This window comes from Pituophis catenifer, unplaced genomic scaffold (assembly GCF_029215685.1).
Source record: "Pituophis catenifer annectens isolate HBS135680 unplaced genomic scaffold, rPitCat1.0.hap2 SCAF_7, whole genome shotgun sequence".
Classification (NCBI taxonomy): domain Eukaryota; kingdom Metazoa; phylum Chordata; class Lepidosauria; order Squamata; family Colubridae; genus Pituophis; species Pituophis catenifer.
The window spans coordinates 48989000-49006235 of record NW_027256887.1 but is presented as its reverse complement, the minus strand read 5'-3'; the positions used below and the strand labels follow the sequence as shown (position 1 = coordinate 49006235).

The 17236-nt window shown below is 45.5% G+C and overlaps 1 protein-coding gene across 2 annotated transcripts in view; it reads left to right on the top strand.

Moving 5' to 3' along the window:
* PPP1R12A (protein phosphatase 1 regulatory subunit 12A) overlaps positions 1-17236 on the top strand; it is a 149373-nt gene that overhangs the window by 77082 nt on the left and 55055 nt on the right. For both annotated transcript variants that reach the window (XM_070947961.1, XM_070947963.1), the window contains exon 3: positions 16326-16444. In XM_070947961.1, coding sequence (XP_070804062.1) covers positions 16326-16444 — 119 coding nt within the window. The remainder of the gene's footprint in view (positions 1-16325; positions 16445-17236) is intronic.

Genomic DNA, 17236 nt, shown 5'->3' with positions numbered 1-17236 from the left:
TCAGCATACTGATGAACACTCACCCCAAAACCACGGATGATCTCACCTAGCGGTTTTACATAAATATTGAACAAAAGGGGTGAGAGGACTGACCCTTGCGGCACCCCACAAATAAGGTGCCTCGAGGTCGACCTCTGCCCCCTTGCCAACACAAACTGCGAACGGTCAGAGAGGAAGGAGGAGAACCACCAAAGCACGGTGCCCCCTATTCCTAACCCCTCCAGCCGGTGCAGTAAGATACCATGGTCGATGGTATCAAAAGCCGCTGAGAGATCTAATAGGACCAGGATAGAGGAGCAACCTCTGTCCCGAGTCCTCCAGAAGTCATCCACCAATGCGACCCATGCCGTTTCCGTGCTGTATCATGACCTGAAGCCTGATTGGAACGGATCCAGATAGACAACTTCATCCAGGTATCGGGGTAGTTGTCGCGCCACCACACTCTCAACAACCTTCGCAACAAAGCGAAGATTGGAGACTGGACGATAATTTGATAATATAGCCGGGTCGAGGGAAGGCTTCTTGAGGAGGGGCTTCACAACCGCCTCTTTCAAGGCGGCGGGAAAGACACCCTCACTCAGAGAAGCATTTATAATCCCCTGGAGCCAGCCTCGTGTAACCTCCCGGGAGGCCAGTACCAACCAGGAGGGACACGGGTCCAATAAACATGTGGCAGCGTTAAGCTTGCCCAGAATCCTGTCCACGTCCTCAGGAGCCACAGAGTCAAACTTTTCCCAGATAACGCTCTCAAGACCTGCCCCCGTCTCCTCCCCTGGATCTACCCAATTGGAGTCCAGGCCTTCCCGAATCTGAGCGACTTTATCATGCAGGAATTGTACAAAATCCTCAGCTCGACCCTTTAAGGGATCTTCCCGTACCCCCACCTGAAGTAGGGAGCGGGTCACCCTAAACAGCGCAGCTGGGCGGTTCTCTGCAGATGCAATAAGAGCGGAGAAGTAGCTAGACTTCGCCGCTCTTATCGCCACTAGGTAGGTCTTAATATAAGATCTCACCTGTGTTCGGTCAGATTCAGATCGGCTTGTCCTCCAATCGCTCTCCAGGCGTCTTTTCCGACGCTTCATCTCTCTCAGCTCCTCGGAAAACCAAGGAGCTAGACGAGATCGGCATCGGGTCAGAGGCCGCAAAGGCACAACGCGGTCCAAGGCCCCAGTAGCCGCCCTGTCCCAGGCGACCACCAGGTCCTCAGTCGAGTCGTGAGCCAGAGTCTCAAGAAATGGCCCAAGCTCCATCAGGAACCTTTTGGGGTCTATCAGGCACCTGGGACGGAACCATTTGGTTGGTTCCGTCTCCCTGCAGTGGGTGGAAGTGACTTGAAAGTCCATGTGAAGGAGAAAATGATCAGACCATGACAAGGGCTTGATGTCTATATCCCCTATTCTTAGATAATTCAGCCACTGATCAGAGACAAGAGTGTGATTCCCCAAGTGGATGGGGCCTTGAACTACCTGGGTCAGGTCCATGGCCGTCATGGAAGCCATGAACTCCCGAGCCATCTCCGACATCTCACCAGCGGATGGCAGGTTAAAATCCCCCATAACAATAAGTCTGGGGGTTTCCACCACCACCCTGGCTATAATGTCGAGCAGCTCAGGCAGGACCGCTGTTACGTGGCAGGGAGCCAGGTACACAATCAGTAGGCCCATCTGAATCCCCCGACCCCACTTCACAAGGAGGGACTCACATCCGTCTATCTGAGGAACAGTGGCCTCCCTCGGGCAAAGACTTTCTCTAATGATTGCTGCCACTCCCCCACCCCTTCCCTGAGTCTTTGGCTGATGGAATGCACGGAAACCTGGCGGGCACATTTCCACAAGGGGAACTCCTCCCTCCTGGCCTAACCAGGTCTCCGTAATCTCTGCCAGGTCAGCATCCCCCTCTGAAATAAGATCATGAATGAGGGGGGCTTTATTTACCACTGACCTGGCATTACATAACATCAGCCGTAGACCCAGGGTCTGAGACTCTGAACAACCCGGGAAACGAGCAGTGCTTTGGGGGTCGGAGTGGGCAATCGCTCGTAAACAACGAGTGCGCACTCCCGAAACATAATATGGCCCCCTGCAGCCGTCATATCTGCCCCTCCCACTTACTATACTAATGCCCATCGCTTCATCCCCCTGCATCCTTGTCAGATTTCTGTCCCCATCCTCCCCACCATGATTATCAGACCCATTACCCCTTTCAGTGGATTTATGGATCCCCCCAGATCCATTCCCACAATCCCTCCCAGAACCCCTTAAAATAGAACTTTTTAGATTTATCTAAAAAACCCCAAAGCCGTCGGTTTTTTGCAAACCACCTCTCAGGGTTCCAAAACCCGTCCTCACCATCATCATATATGGTGGACTTGTAAAAAAGCATTTTGGATTAAAATATGGTGGATTATCCAAAATATTCTTAAAAAAAAGATAAGGTTTACTCCACAGTTGTTTTTGTTGGGTATAATCACAGGTTGTATGGTTATAGAGACTAAATTGATCTTAAATTTAATAACTGCAGCTAGACTTTTGGTGGCGCAATATTGGAAGAAGGAAGATCTGCCTACTATTGAAGAATGGACATTAAAAGTAGCGAATTTAGCAGAAATGGCAAAAATTTCAGCATATTTGAAAGATCATTCACAATAAAGATATATATCGGAATGGAGAAGATGGATTATATTCAAAACAAATATCGGACTAAAAAGTATCAAATAGCTTATGAATGAATAGAAAAATTAAGAGTATTCATATTTAGTAGTAAAAGGGGAGTTAAAGTGTGAAGGGGGGGATAGGAGTCCATAGATAGTTAGCTTAGTTTAGCATATGATTGTTAATTGTTATACCCTATATTTTGTTCTGGGAAGTTCGGGGGGGGGGAAGGAAAGGGGGGGATGGGGAAGTATTTGGAAAAATTTTTATAAAACTCTTTAATAAAAAAAAAAAAACCACCAAGAGAGTACCCATTCCAGGTATCTCATGCAAGAGGCAGAACAACTAGGCCCATGGGTGGAGAGACACCTTCTGTCCCTCAGGCAGAATATATTTCTGGAGTGAAGAATGTGCAGGCGGACTGGCTCAGCAGGGCCACAGTTGACCACTCGGGGTGGTGCCTGCATCAGGCTTTATTTCAGGAGCTGACGGCTCACTTCTGACTTCCAGCTGTGGATCTGTTCACTCAGGACAAAACACAGCTGCCCAGATTCTTCGCAAGGTTTGCGGTATTGGGAGCGGAGGGAGTCAATGCTCTTCGTAGTCCTTGGCCCGAGGACTCCTCTACGCCTTCCCTCTACTTCCCCTCATTCAGAAGGTGATCTGGAAGGTATTGGTGGAAAAGGTGGAGGTCCTACTTCTGACCCAGAAGCCATGGTTTACTGATCAGGTCAGCCGGCGAGTGACCAGACCTTGGAGGAAACCGCCGGACAGAATCTCTGTCAGCCAGGGGGCCTTGGTCCACCTGGACTCAAAGTGGCTCCAACTGATCATCTGGTGTTTGAGTGGAGACTTCTGAGCCAGGACAATTACTCCTTCAGAGTAATCCAGACTATACAGGCCTCCAGGAGGCCTTCCACTAATCGGATATGTGATATGGCCTGGAAAATCTTTTGCACCTGGTGTTCCAGGTCGGGATTGAACTCTCCATCAGTATCCATGGCCAGATACTGGAGTTCTTCCAGGAAGGACTAGACAAGGGGCTATCGCCCAACACTATCCGTCGACAGGTGTACCCTGTCCTTGGTCCTCTCTTGCAGGGATCTGGAGTCCCTTGCTCAACACCCAGCTGTGCGCAGGTTCATTAGGAGCGCAACAAACCTAGACAAATTTCAGAATTGACGGCCCTCTCTGTCAGGAAGGACCTCTGTATCTTCCATCCCAATAGGGTGGTCTTGTTATTGGACCCTTCCTTTGTCCCCAGGGTAGATTCATGGTTCCACAGGGCTCAGGAACTTATACTACCCGACTTCTGCCCGGGCCCAGTACATGCCCTGGAGAAAAAGTGGCACACCTTGGATGTAAGGAGGACCTTCGCATGTACATTAAGAGGACTTCCTCCTTCAGGAAGACAGAGTCCCTCTTTGTGTCCTTCCAGCCCTCTACCCTGGGCAACAAGGTCACTCCATCGACGGGCTGCTGAATTCAGGCGTGCAAGGCCTACAGGCTCTTCCTTTGCATCAACGGGTAACAGCCCATTCCACCAGGAGGGCGGCCATGACAGAGGTGTGGGCAACGCAAGCCTCTATTGAGATTAGTCAAGCAGCTACATGGTCCTCTCTGTTCCCTTTCATCAAATTTTACAAGCTGGACACCTTCGCTGCGACTGAAGGGCCTTTGGCAGGCAAGTCCTGCAGATGGTCCAATCTGAACAGGGAACTTCAGATCAGACTGCGGCCCACCCATCGGCCAGCTTTGGTATGTCCCATTCATGGATGCTATCTCCACCACAATAGAGAATGGGTGTTGGTCTTATCTGACATGCTCCTTCTCATTGGGTGGAGATAGCATCCAGGCCCACCCTGAAGACCATCTGGTTCGCCCCAGAGGGAGAGAACCTTAGCATAAGACACATCAAGTCTGTCAATAAGTCTTTGCCAAAAGCTGGGGACCGTTGGTAAGGGAGGCATGTCCTCACAGCTCTGACAAACGAGGGTTGACCTCATCTGCTAGCTGGTTGGACAGACTCAGTCCAACCAGCTAGCAGACGAGGTCAACCCATTCCTGGATTGATTGATTGATTGATTGATTGATTGATTGATTGATTTTTTATTTATTTATTTATTTATTTATTTATTTATTTATTTATTTATTTATTTATCCAATTTATCCAATTTATATGCCACCCTTCTCCGTAGACTCAGGGCAGCTTACAATGCATTATAACAATAGTCTGCATACTTTATGTATATACCTGCTTATTAGGGCTTTCAGCCCCCCCTAAGCGGCGGTGTTCTATACAAAGCTGGCTTATTGCCCCCACAATCCGGGTCCTCAATTTACCTACCTCGAAAGGATGGAAGGCTGAGTCAACCTTGAGTCTGGTGAAATTTGAACTCACACTAATTGCAGGCAGCTGTAGGTAAGTGCTAGAACTTAACAGCACTTAGTCCGCTGCACCACCGAGACTCTATTTGGATGCTATCTCCACCCAACAAGAAGGAGCGTATCACGTAAGACCAACACCCCTTCTTTCCCAATTGTCTGGAAAAAACACTCATTTTTTTCCTCATTTTTAGAATTTACAGAAGTTTTACATTTCTAGGTCAGCTAAATGTATTTTTGACTAATAAAATTTGTTGGACATTCTTAATGGTAACTATATTTGTTAATATCCATATGAATAAGAAAATCATCATTGCTATGAGAGAGTATTTTAATCTTTATACTTTATTATATAGTTAAAACAAATACTTGATATTTTTCTTGGCTTTTATATTATTGACTGGAGTGATTATTCAGTTGTATTGCATCAGTGTTGCTTTCTTTCCTTGCAGATGGGAACCTGTATAGATATGGTGTATATATTTCTCCATAGGCTAATGTCATCTTGGAGAGTTGTTAATAGAAGACAATAAGCTTTTCTTCCCTAAATGAGAAGTTTAGGATTCTTTATAAGTTTCAAACCTGTAAAACCTTCAGTAATTTATCTAGACCAGAAATACAGTACTACAGAAGGCCATTATTTGTAGTTTTATAGATCTCATGGGGATTGCCAGCTTAGGAAGTGATTTCTTTGATGAAAAGCAAATTTTATCTTGCCTTCTGATTGTTACATGCATTCTCCATTGATAACCTTGTCTTCCTATAGTAACAGTGTTTTTTCCCTGTAGCATCCTAGAGTATAGGATATTGTAATAAAATTGCATAGAGCTTTTTGATGTAAATGGGCAACTGAAAAAGTCATACTTTTAGGTTATTTGCTAGGGGAGAAATCCAGATAATGTAATTTTTGTCAAATCCAACAATGCCTGATTTCCTGAAATTGTCTTTTGTATCTTACCATGTTTTGATGAACCATTATGATGAAGGTATTTTAAGAATAGAATTCCAAGGCACAATTCTCTGGAATCCAGTACACATTGGGAAACTAATGCCTTTGAAATATTTGCTAATTCATGTCTTATCTCCCATCTTTATTATTAATTTGCATATATCATCTTGTGAAAGATGTTTGCAACATGTATATATACTGACCTCATGGTGAGGCTAAATGAAATATAGCTTATAATTAAAAGTCAAATTGTTAATGTAAAATGCAAACCTTTCCTTCCCGTAGACTCCTGGGTTGATGAAAAATTCATATTCTGTCTTTAGGATTATAACAGCATTATTTTAGTTGGCAAATCAAAACAGTTCTGTATGTTTTTTGTGTACAGGAACTCCCATTACGTAGAAACTAATAGATAATTTATGTGCTGTATTAAAGATATTTGCTAACCTGAAATTTAATTGCTTGCAGCTGTCTTAGTAATATTAATACATTAATGCTTAATTGTAATTCTTCTTGTATGGCAGGGCCCAACATTTCTCTTGCGTAGAAAAATAACTTCTAAAATTCACTCATAAAATGCCTCACAACATCCTGATCAACTGATTCATTTTAGACTCAGAATCTGTAATAAGTTCATCAGCAACAAAATTTCACTTATTTTCTGTATTACCAAATATAAATTTTCCCTGTGCAAAGAGATGATTGTCATCTTGTCATCATGAGAAGGAATGGCATCACCATGCCTGGAGAGAGAAGAAGGGTGCAGTTGTAAACTTAGCTTCACATTGTGAGATAGATCTATCTATATAGCTAGCTAGCTGTGTATTTAGAGATATAGCCGTCTTTATACCTAGGTGTGGAGCTATTTCTAAGATGAGCTCAACAGAGATTGGCTGACTGCAAAAGTATTTTTCTGTAGAGTATACATACACATGAGGCAGTTTTTATTTTCTGCTACCAATGAGCTGGCACTTTATTTTCCCCATCATCCTTCCTTTAGTCCAGCCACCTAGTTTGCCTTCACCTCATTTGTTATACCCATGGAAATGACGAGGAAGAAATTCTGACTTCTTTGAGCTAATAGTTACCGGCCAAGAGACGGATGCTCCACCTCCCCATCTTATTTTTGCCCAAGTATGGTCATGAGCTGTAGAAAATAACTTGAGGAGGTCACATACAGCCTGTGACTTTGAGTTCTCTGATACTACATGTTCTCAACACCTGTGCAAGTTCACATAGATTCTTAAATGAGTTCTGGAATGTGTTGACTTTTCAGATTAATCCAGAGTTCAAGACAAATTTTAGCCTTTTTCATTGTTCCCCAATTTTTTCCAGCAATTATTTGTTTCTAAACTTTTGGGAACTCTTTTCTTTGTGAGAAAGCAACAGAAGGGAGGCCTTTGTTTTTTCTTGGAAGAGGTAGCACAATATATTAGCAATCATATACATAGATTTCATGAGGGAAGGTTTGCTGTAATATGTATGTTCCATTATTCTCCATTGAGAGTGGAGACAGCAGCCAGGATGGGTAGCAGCAGCCAATCAGCATGAAGGACTGAGTCTATCAATAATATCAAGTCCCGCCCTTGTTGCCGGGCAGACCCGCTTTAGACTCAGTCCTTCAGTTTGATCTGGCATGTGGGTCTTCAGCTCCTACCTTTTCTGGCTTTCTGGCTCTGTCTGCATGGTTTATTCTGGTTCTTTGACTTCGGATTCCTCGACTACGAATTATTTTTTTTTTTTTTTAATTTGATTTATATGCCGCCCTTCTCCGGAGACTCAGGGCGGCTTACAATGCTTTTTAAGCAATAGCCTTCATTCTTTTGTATATTTTATACAAAGTCAGCTTATTGCCCCCACAAACTGGGTCCTCATTTCACCTACCTTAGAAAGGATGGAAGGCTGAGTCAACCTTGAGCCTTGGAGAGATTCGAACCAGCAGAAATTGCAGGCAGCTGTGTTAATAACAGGGTGCACTAAACCCTTGTACTATCAAGGCATTGATTGCATCCCTGATCGGTTGACTGACTCTCGGACTGCTTACAACGTTTTCTTGTGGTATTTAACATTTCCCCCATTCACGGGCTGTTTGCTTCGCTCCCGTTCGCCCCTGGGGGGGGGGGCGATAATTTTCTGCTGGCTGTTTGGCGCTGAGCGGTTTCCAAAGGACTGCTTCGATCTGCTTAATTTGTCTCCGTTGGCTGGGTTCGGCTTGGATTGCCCGTTTCAAGTCGCGGTGGCCATTTTCCTCAATTTAGATTGCTTGCCGCCCTTTGTAGCCTTGGGACTAGCGAATGGCCATTTTGCCTGCCTTCAAGAGGTTTGGCTTGGTTGTGAGGGTGGCAGCCATTTTGAATACTAATTTCAACTCTTGTGCTTCAACGTTGTTGCAATCGGAGAACTCTCTGCCCTTAGCAGGCTTTGGCTTCAGCTTTTGGGCGGCGGACATTTTGTTTGCCCTTTTTTCATCGTGGATTAAGTTCTACCTCCGTTGCGTTAAGAACTATGGACCCTGTTGTATGTCCTATCTGTTTCTGCTTCTGACAAGACAGCATTGCCCTCTACTATTTGTATCTGAGCCTCAGGAATATTGGAACCTTTATTATCCTTTGTGGCCAGTCACCTTTGAGGCTCTTGGCAGTTTCCACGTTGCCCTATTGACTGTTCAGTTGGTCTTACTGTCCTTTCGTCCAGCACAGCAGGCATTGTGGAGCTCTTTCGCCCAGCACAGCAGGCTTTGTGGAGCTTTCGCGCCCCCTGCCCCATCTGAACTGTGGACTTCCTAGGGGCTGTTGAGTGGAGTCTAGCGCTCCCATATTGTTGTTAACCTGAGCATTTGAACTTGTGGGCTTGTTAAGCTCATCTGTGCTCCCTTAAGGTGACCTTTGCCAGCATTATGCCCAAAGCGCTTGCAAAATCAAAACACGGCTGCAGGGCCGGTTCCCCATGGCAATCATGGCTCAGACTCTCTGCCTGCTGCTCAACCTTTGGCTCGGGAGGCCTCTCAGGAGCCATCCCCAGTCTCACATGTGCCTTGCGCCCGTAATAGGCCTGACAAACATGGCCATATATCCAAAGCTGAGCGAAGAAGGGACAGAGTGTTAAAGAAATTATGCGACAAGGCCTGCGCTAATCTTACCTGTGCTGGCAATCAGGCTTCTTCAACGGGCGAGACTTCAAGCCAAGCAACTGTCCCTCGTTCCATCACTCCGGACCAGCTGTCACTCCAGGACTGTCCTGTAACCATATCTACTACGGATCTCTGGGGATCTGATGCCTCTGCCCAGCCTGTTTCCTCTCAGCCGGTGCCTGTACAAAGTTCTTCTGTGCCTGACCCTCCGGCTGCCTCTGCTCCTGAGCCTTCGTCATTGCCTCCTCCTCCTGCAGCCTCTGAGCCTCAGTCGGTGCCCGGACAGATTCCTGGCCAACTTTCCCCGGAGCAAATTCAACGTATGATTGAGGCTGCGGTGCAGAGGTCTCTGGACACCCGGTCCTGTATTTCCAGCCGCGCAGGATCAGTGAGGTCGGTTTCTCCGGGCTCGCCGGAACGTCCTACCCCTGAGAGGGTCCATCACAGGGCTTCTGGCTCTCCTTCCTGCTCCCACTCTAGTCATTTTTCGACTATGACGGATGCTGAGCTCAGCGATTCGGGCCTTTCCGACGATGACAACCTTCCGCCGGACCAGCCTTCTTTTACGGGGTTGTTTCCGCAGTCATTATTCAAATCATTACTGTTTAAAGCTGTTTCCACGGCTCGCATGTCTTCTCCAATTGTAGATCTGGTGCCTTCCTCTTCAGCTGACTCGTTGAACCCCATGTTTGCTGAACTGGCTAGACCAACTACATCGGTGCCTACTCCGCCCCTCTTCTTAGATACAGTTAAACGGCAGTGGTCCTCTCCAACTTTGGCTGCCCTGCCTTTGGCCAACGATCGACGGAATTTTAATGTGACTATGGAATTGGACTCAATCCTCCAAATGCCCGCTGTCGACGCTCCTATTGCCGCCTTGTTGCCCAATGTCAACGTTCCAGGGGAACCGGACGAAGCTTTACGTCCTGATGAACGGCGATCAGACTTAGTCCTGCAACGAGCACATCAAGGGTCCGCCTGGGCTATTCGAGCCGCAACTACTGCCTCCTTTTTTAACCGGACTACTCTGCTTTGGTTACGGCAGTTGCAGGAGAAATTATCACCGGAGGATTTGCGGATCAAGCAGGACCTGAACAAAATTGTTGCTGCCCTGCAGTTTTCAGCGGACTCTTCCCTAATCGCCGCCCGCTTCGCTTCCAAGGCTCTGGCTTCCTCTGTGGCCGCCCGCCATTTAGTATGGTTATGTCACTGGCAGGCTGATGCCAGACATAAATGGCATCCGTTCCCTTTGGGGGTGCTAAATTATTTGGGGATGCCTTGGACCCGTTTCTCACGGAAACGAGAGACAAAAAGAAGATCTTGGCCCCTATCTTCTGCAGGGGGAGTCCCGTTTTTCCCCTTATGCCCCTCGTTCTCAATTTAGAGGTAACGATGTGGGTGGGTCTTCCTCCTTTGGACCCTCTCAGCCTCCTCCTAACCTTAATAGGTTCCGGAGTGTGCAGGATAGATCGGTTCGGGGTCGGTCCTTTGTCTCAAAACGGCCCTTTCGGGGGGGAGGAGGTCGTCCCTACCGGTGCCATCGTTAGTTGCATCTCAGATCCTCCCATAGGCGGCAGGTTGGCCCTCTTTGCTGCTTCCTGGGAGAGATCTACCTCTGATAAATGGGTCCTGGCCACTTTAAAATCGGGTTTGGCCATCGAATTTCTTTCCCCTCCTCCGAGTACCTTTGTTTGCTGTCCGACTTCTCGTAATCCGGAAAAACGGGTCCTTATGGACTCTGCGGTTCAGCATCTCCTTTCCATCAGGGCTATCCAACTTGTTCCCCCTGATCAACGGGGTACGGGTTTCTATTCCCGGGTTTTTCTGGTGCCTAAATCCTCGGGGGGGTGGAGACCCATTCTGGACCTTAAACGGTTAAATCGGTATGTTGTATACCGGAAATTCAAGATGCAATCTTTAAAATCCATCCTCGATGGCGTTAGGAGGGCCGATCTCCTATCTTCAATTGATCTGACTGAGGCCTATTTACACGTTCCGATTTGTTCTTCTCTTAGATGTTATTTGAGATTTTGTTACGGGGGGATCCATTATCAGTACAGGGCCTTGCCCTTTGGTCTTTCCTCTGCCTTCCGTACCTTTACTAAAGTGTTAGCGGCCTTGGCTGCCTCCCTCAGGGTTCATTCAGTGAGGTTACTTTGTTATCTGGACGATATCCTTGTTTTGTCCTCTTCTCCCCAACAAGCTGTCCGGGATCTCCAGCTAACTCTGGAGACTTTGGCTTCTCATGGCTTTTCGATTAATCTTGAGAAGAGCCAATTGGTCCCCTGTACCTCCCTGGTCCATTTAGGGGCCCTTATTGATTCCGTCCAGGGGAGAGTTTTTCTATCATCAGAGAGACAGGATAGCCTCCAAGACCTGATTGCTAGGATTGGAAGGTGTCGTGCTGTGTCCCCTTATGTTCTTTCCCAACTCCTAGGGAAAATGATTTCTGCTATAGCCATTGTTCCCTGAGCTCAGCTCCACGCCCGGGAGCTTCAATGGTTTCTTTTACCTTTGCAGAAGGCGGGAAGAGCCACCTCAGCAAGGCCGATTCCTGTTCCCCCAGCAGTTCGCAGGTCCCTCAGGTGGTGGAAATCACCAGCTCTGTCAGCCGGCTCCCTCTTCCTCGAACCTCAACGGGTAGTGGTCACCTCGGATGCCAGTCTCCACGGTTGGGGGGCTCATTGTCAAGGGCAGATAGCTCAAGGAACTTGGACTGGCCGGGACGCCTCCCGCCTGATCAACTGGCTGGAACTGCAGGCTGTCTTCCTGGCCCTCCGAGCATTCCGTCGACTTATGTCTGGGGCACACGTTCTGGTGCTCACAGACAATGTCACTGCCAAGGCACACCTCAACAAATTGGGAGGCACCAGGTCGAAGTCTCTGCTGTCCGTGGCTCTGAAGATAGGTCTCTGGGCGGAACGTCATCTCAGCTCCCTTCGCGCAGAACACATATCAGGGACCAGCAATACTCAGGCGGATTGGCTGAGTCGTCAACAGGTGGACGCTGCGGAGTGGCGGCTTCATCCTCGCATTTTTCGAGATCTGATTCTTCGGTTCGGCTCTCCTGTGATCGATCTCTTCGCCACTCACCTGAATGCTCAGCTACCTCTCTTCATCGCCCGTTACCCAGAGCCTCAAGCCGTTGCCGCAGATGCTGTGTGATCCCCTTGGCCTCGGGGCCTATTGTATGCCTTTCCTCCGACCTCTCTGATTCCCAAGGTCATTCGCAGAATCCTGACAGAGCGGGCGGAGGTGATATTGTTGGCCCCTCACTGGCCTCAGAGGCCTTGGTTTGCGGACCTTGTGTCTCTTTCAGTCGCCCCTCCTTGGCATCTCCCGTTCGATCAGGACGTTCTCACTCAAGGTGCCCTATTTCATCCAGACTTGCCTTGGCTCAGTTTGACCGCCTGGCGGTTGAGCGGCAATGTCTGAGTGCCGCAAATATTCCTGGCGATGTGATCCAGATTATCCAAGCCTCTCGTCGTCCTTCGACAGACCGAATTTACTCGGCTACCTGGCGGGCCTTCTGCTCGTATTGTGCCAATCATGATGTGTCACCCGTTCAGGCATCTATTGTGGACGTGTTGGTGTTCCTTCGGAAGGGTTTCTCGGAGGGCCTTTCTTCTAACACCTTGAGGCGCCAGGTAGTGGCTATCTCATCAGTACTTCGCTGTGGTTCTCTCTCATCCTTGGCCCAACATCCTCTGATTCGACGCTTCCTCAGGGGTGCTGCTAACATATCTCCCCCGGTATTACATCGTTATCCAACCTGGGACTTGCCGTTGGTGTTGAACTCGCTTATGGGCCCTCCTTATGAACCGTTGCGGACAACGAGTCTCCGGTTGTTATCCTGCAAAGTCGCCTTCTTAGTGGCCATAACTTTGGCCCGTATCTCAGAGATAGCTGCTTTGTCGATTCGCTCGGATCTGTGTGTTTTTCATGCCGACCGTGTGGTTCTCTGTCTGGATCCCACCTTCCTCCCGAAGGTCAATTCGGTGTTTCATCGATCCCAGGAACTCATACTACCTAATTTCTGTCCCAGGCCATCTCATCCTCGGGAACGCCGTTGGCACACCTTGGACGTTCGTCGAGCGCTGTGAATTTACCTGAAGAGAACGGCTGGGGTCCTCCGTTCGGAGTCATTGTTTGTATCCTTCTTGCCCGTTTCCCTGAGTCTCCGGGTGACAGCATCTACAATTGGTCGTTGGATCCGTCAAACCATTGCATCGGCCTACGACTTCCGTTCTCTCCCGCGACCGGCTCGTGTGACAGCGCATTCTACTCGCAGTGCGTCCACGTCGGCGGCCTGGTCTACTCAAGCTTCGCTATTGGAAATATGCCGGGCGGCTACGTGGCCTTCACCTGTTCCATTCATTCGGCACTACAAGATTGATACATTTGCCTCCGCTGAGGCTGCGTTTGGTAGACAGGTGTTGCAACAGGTGGTTGCTGGGGAGGACGTTTCACACCAGTCTGGCCCCACCCTACCTTCGGGACAGTGAACTGGGGTATGTCCCATCCTGGCTGCTGTCTGCACTCTCAATGGAGAAGGGGCGTTGGTCCTACCTGATACGCTCCTTCTCGTTGAATGGAGACAGCAGCCAGACCCTTCCCTTTATGTTTCACCAGTCTGGTTGTATCTCCTTGTTTTCTTCTGGAACTTGCTTTCTTCGTCTCCCACACGCCGAGTCTATCCCTTAAGTCCTTCGTCAAAGCGGGTCTGCCCGGCAACAAGGGCGGGACTTGATATTATTGATAGACTCAGTCCTTCATGCTGATTGGCTGCTGCTATCCATCCTGGCTGCTGTCTCCACTCAACGAGAAGGAGCGTATCAGGTAGGACTTGAAGGTTTTAAAAATAAAACTTGCTAACTCATTTGGAAACAGGTAAAATTATTGGCCGGGGGGGGGGGGAGAAGAGAACTTGAAATTAACTCTAATTCTTGGTAGTTAGTCTTGAGGACTGCACATATTCAATGAGAGAGAAATATGAAAATATTTGTTTATTATTTTAGCTGTGTGTGTGTGTGTGTGTGTGTGTGTGTGTAAAATCTTATGTGGCAGTACTATAAGAGCAACCATAAAGCCTTTGAACTCTTTTAATTCCAATGTCTGAGGTATCCTTAATTGCCTGTTTAAAATGGGACTTGGAGATGTGTGCTTTACAGGTAGTCTTGACTTACTATCAAAATTGAGCCCAAAATTTCCATTACTAAGCAAGAGAGTCGTTAAGTAAATCACTGAATTTTGATCATATAAGCATGGGATACTGCAATTGTTGTAAATGTGAAAAATGGTGATAAGTCACTTTTTCAGTGTTGTTACAACTTTGAATGGTCACTAAATGAATGGTTGTAAGTTGAGGATTACCTGTAGTAGCAATAAATCCAGATAAAATCACCAACAGTAATGGAATTGAAATGCCGAATGGCCAAACTATCAAGAGTCATCAGGATGAAGCTTATAAGCATCTGGTCAGTTGGATAATATCACGTATTGACAAGGTAGATTGAGGTCCCAGGAAAGTACATGCCATACAGTTTTAAATCTATAGTGGACAAAATACTAAATTGCCAAGAAATATGTATGTGATTCAAAAAGGTGTGCACTCTGATGGGATCTAGAAGATGAGCCTTTTCTGCTGTAGCATCTATTCTTTGGAACTTTTTTTTTTAAATTTGATTCATATGCTGCCCTTCTCCGGAGACTCAGGGCGGCTTACAATGCGTTAAGCAATAGACTTCATACTTTTGTATATTTATACAAAGTCAGCTTATTGCCCCCACAAACTGGGTCCTCAATTTACCTACCTTAGAAAGGATGGAACCTTGAGCCTGGTGAGATTCGAAATTACAGTAATTGTAGGCAGCTGGTGTTAATCACAGTGCTATCAGTCTGCTGAGCCACCAGGCCCGTACTTCTGGAAATCTATCTTTTTTCAAAAGGTTTGGCAATCTCTTGGAACAGGGAGTCTACAAAGTGATTGTATTATTTGTGAGATTTTCATGCATTGTCCCGTGGTCTTATTTATATCTATGTTTAATTATTTTTAAGACTTGTTTTAATTGTTTTGCTAGATGATTGTATAAATTTGGTAAATAAATAGATGTGTATGGGTGAATAGATGGATGATAGAGGCCTGGAAACAAAGGTCTTTATAGTATTTTTTTTTTTATGTACTTAGATAATACGAGAAGACTAATGGGAGCTAAGACTGGTCTACAATTCTCTAAAAGATTGTCAGGTGCAATTTTAATTTATAGGTTAGAATGAATTATCTGGCCATAAGAAACAGTGGAATATTTTTTTAAAACAGTGATAAACCCCTCTTCTTCCTTCATTTTCTAATGGAGATAAATGGCCATCTGCATGAAGTGGTCCCTTAAATTTCTGACTAAGAAGAAGGGATAAAACAATGACCTGTAAGATTTTTTTAGTTAATACGTTTTATGATGTGCAAATTGTAAGAAAATAAGATTATGCTTTACTTCTGATTAATATTAATGGAATGATTACAGCAGGGGTCTTCAAGCTTTTTGGGTTGGTGAGCACATTAAGGATTTTTAATTCATATAGGCAAAAATAATATGATCTGAACGGAAACCATATAACATCATATAATGGTCATTCTCACAAAATGAATGCTGTCCCCTGGCAAGTAAACCATTACTCAAAGCCTCTTTACATCAACCTAGTAAATGAGTGAGATTGCTCCCTGTAATCTCCCCAAATGCCCTTTAATACTTCAACAAATCTTTTACCTTTTCTAGGGAAATATACACACTTGTACCATTTTGCTTTCTAAGGATTCTTTTAAGAATTTATGAAACATTTTAAAAAAGAAAGCCATATTTCAGGCTTTCCAGTTTGCATTATGCCAGCTTTCCATGTGTTTATTTTTAAGTATAACAATACTTTAAAAAATATCAGGCAAAGCATAGTGCAGCAGAGACACCAAGTGTGCTGTTTACTGTCACCACTTTCAGGACCAGAATCTACAGGATATAGAAGAATTGTAACCATAGTAGAGAATTTAATTTAAGGGATCTTATTAAGGACCCAACCACATTGAGATAATCTTATTAAAAACTTTTACAGATTTTCCCTATATGCACAGATTATGCTTTTACTATTTTATGAAAAGTAATCTATACTTACATTAAAACTATTCAGCATATTTGTCATTTTTTCTTCTTTCCATTAACAGATACTTGATTAGTCAAGGAGCATATGTAGGAGCTGTAAACAGTGAAGGAAACACTCCATTAGATATTGCTGAGGAAGAAGCAATGGAAGAATTGCTTCAAAATGAAGTGAATCGACAAGGTAAACATAAAGATTTAGTGCAATAACTATGTGTAATGGTTAGGAAATTCCATATTGTAAAGAAAATTAATGATACAAGAAAATTAACTATAGAACACTAAACAAAATCCATATAACAGCATTCATTCATTTTGTACTAGCACTGATGATTGATGAGTTTTCTGTAAACAATTTTATTTTGTCTTTTTCTCTGCAGCTCTTTCTTCTGACTTGTTTTCCTATTCTTCCCAGTATTGGTCCCCTCCCCCCCCCCCCATTTCCATTCTGTTTCTTTCCTCTGTTTTTGCTGGGAGCAGGAATAGGAGACAAAATGGCATGTAGTTATAAACCAGATGGGATGAATTAATTTTTGCAAATCGGGTGCTCATTTGATAGAAATTAGTTTTATGAAAACTGACAATTTTTTCTTTGCCCAGATGGTGGTCTTTATTGGAATCTTGTTTGTATCCAATGGGTTCTTATACATATACAATTACATACATATACACACATATACATATAACATATACATATACATGTACATATAATATAATATATACATATACATATAATATATACTTATCTATAATATATACATATACATATAAAATACATATACATACCCTGTTTCCCCCAAAATAAGACATCCCCTGATAATAAGCCCAATCAGGCTCTTGAGCGCATGGCAATAAGTCCAAGCGCTTATTTCAAGGTTCTAAAAAATATAAGACAGGGTCTTGTTTTCAGGGAAATACAGTACAAGTGTATCATTTGGACATCCTTTCTGGAGGTGAGGGAATCCGCAATTATTTT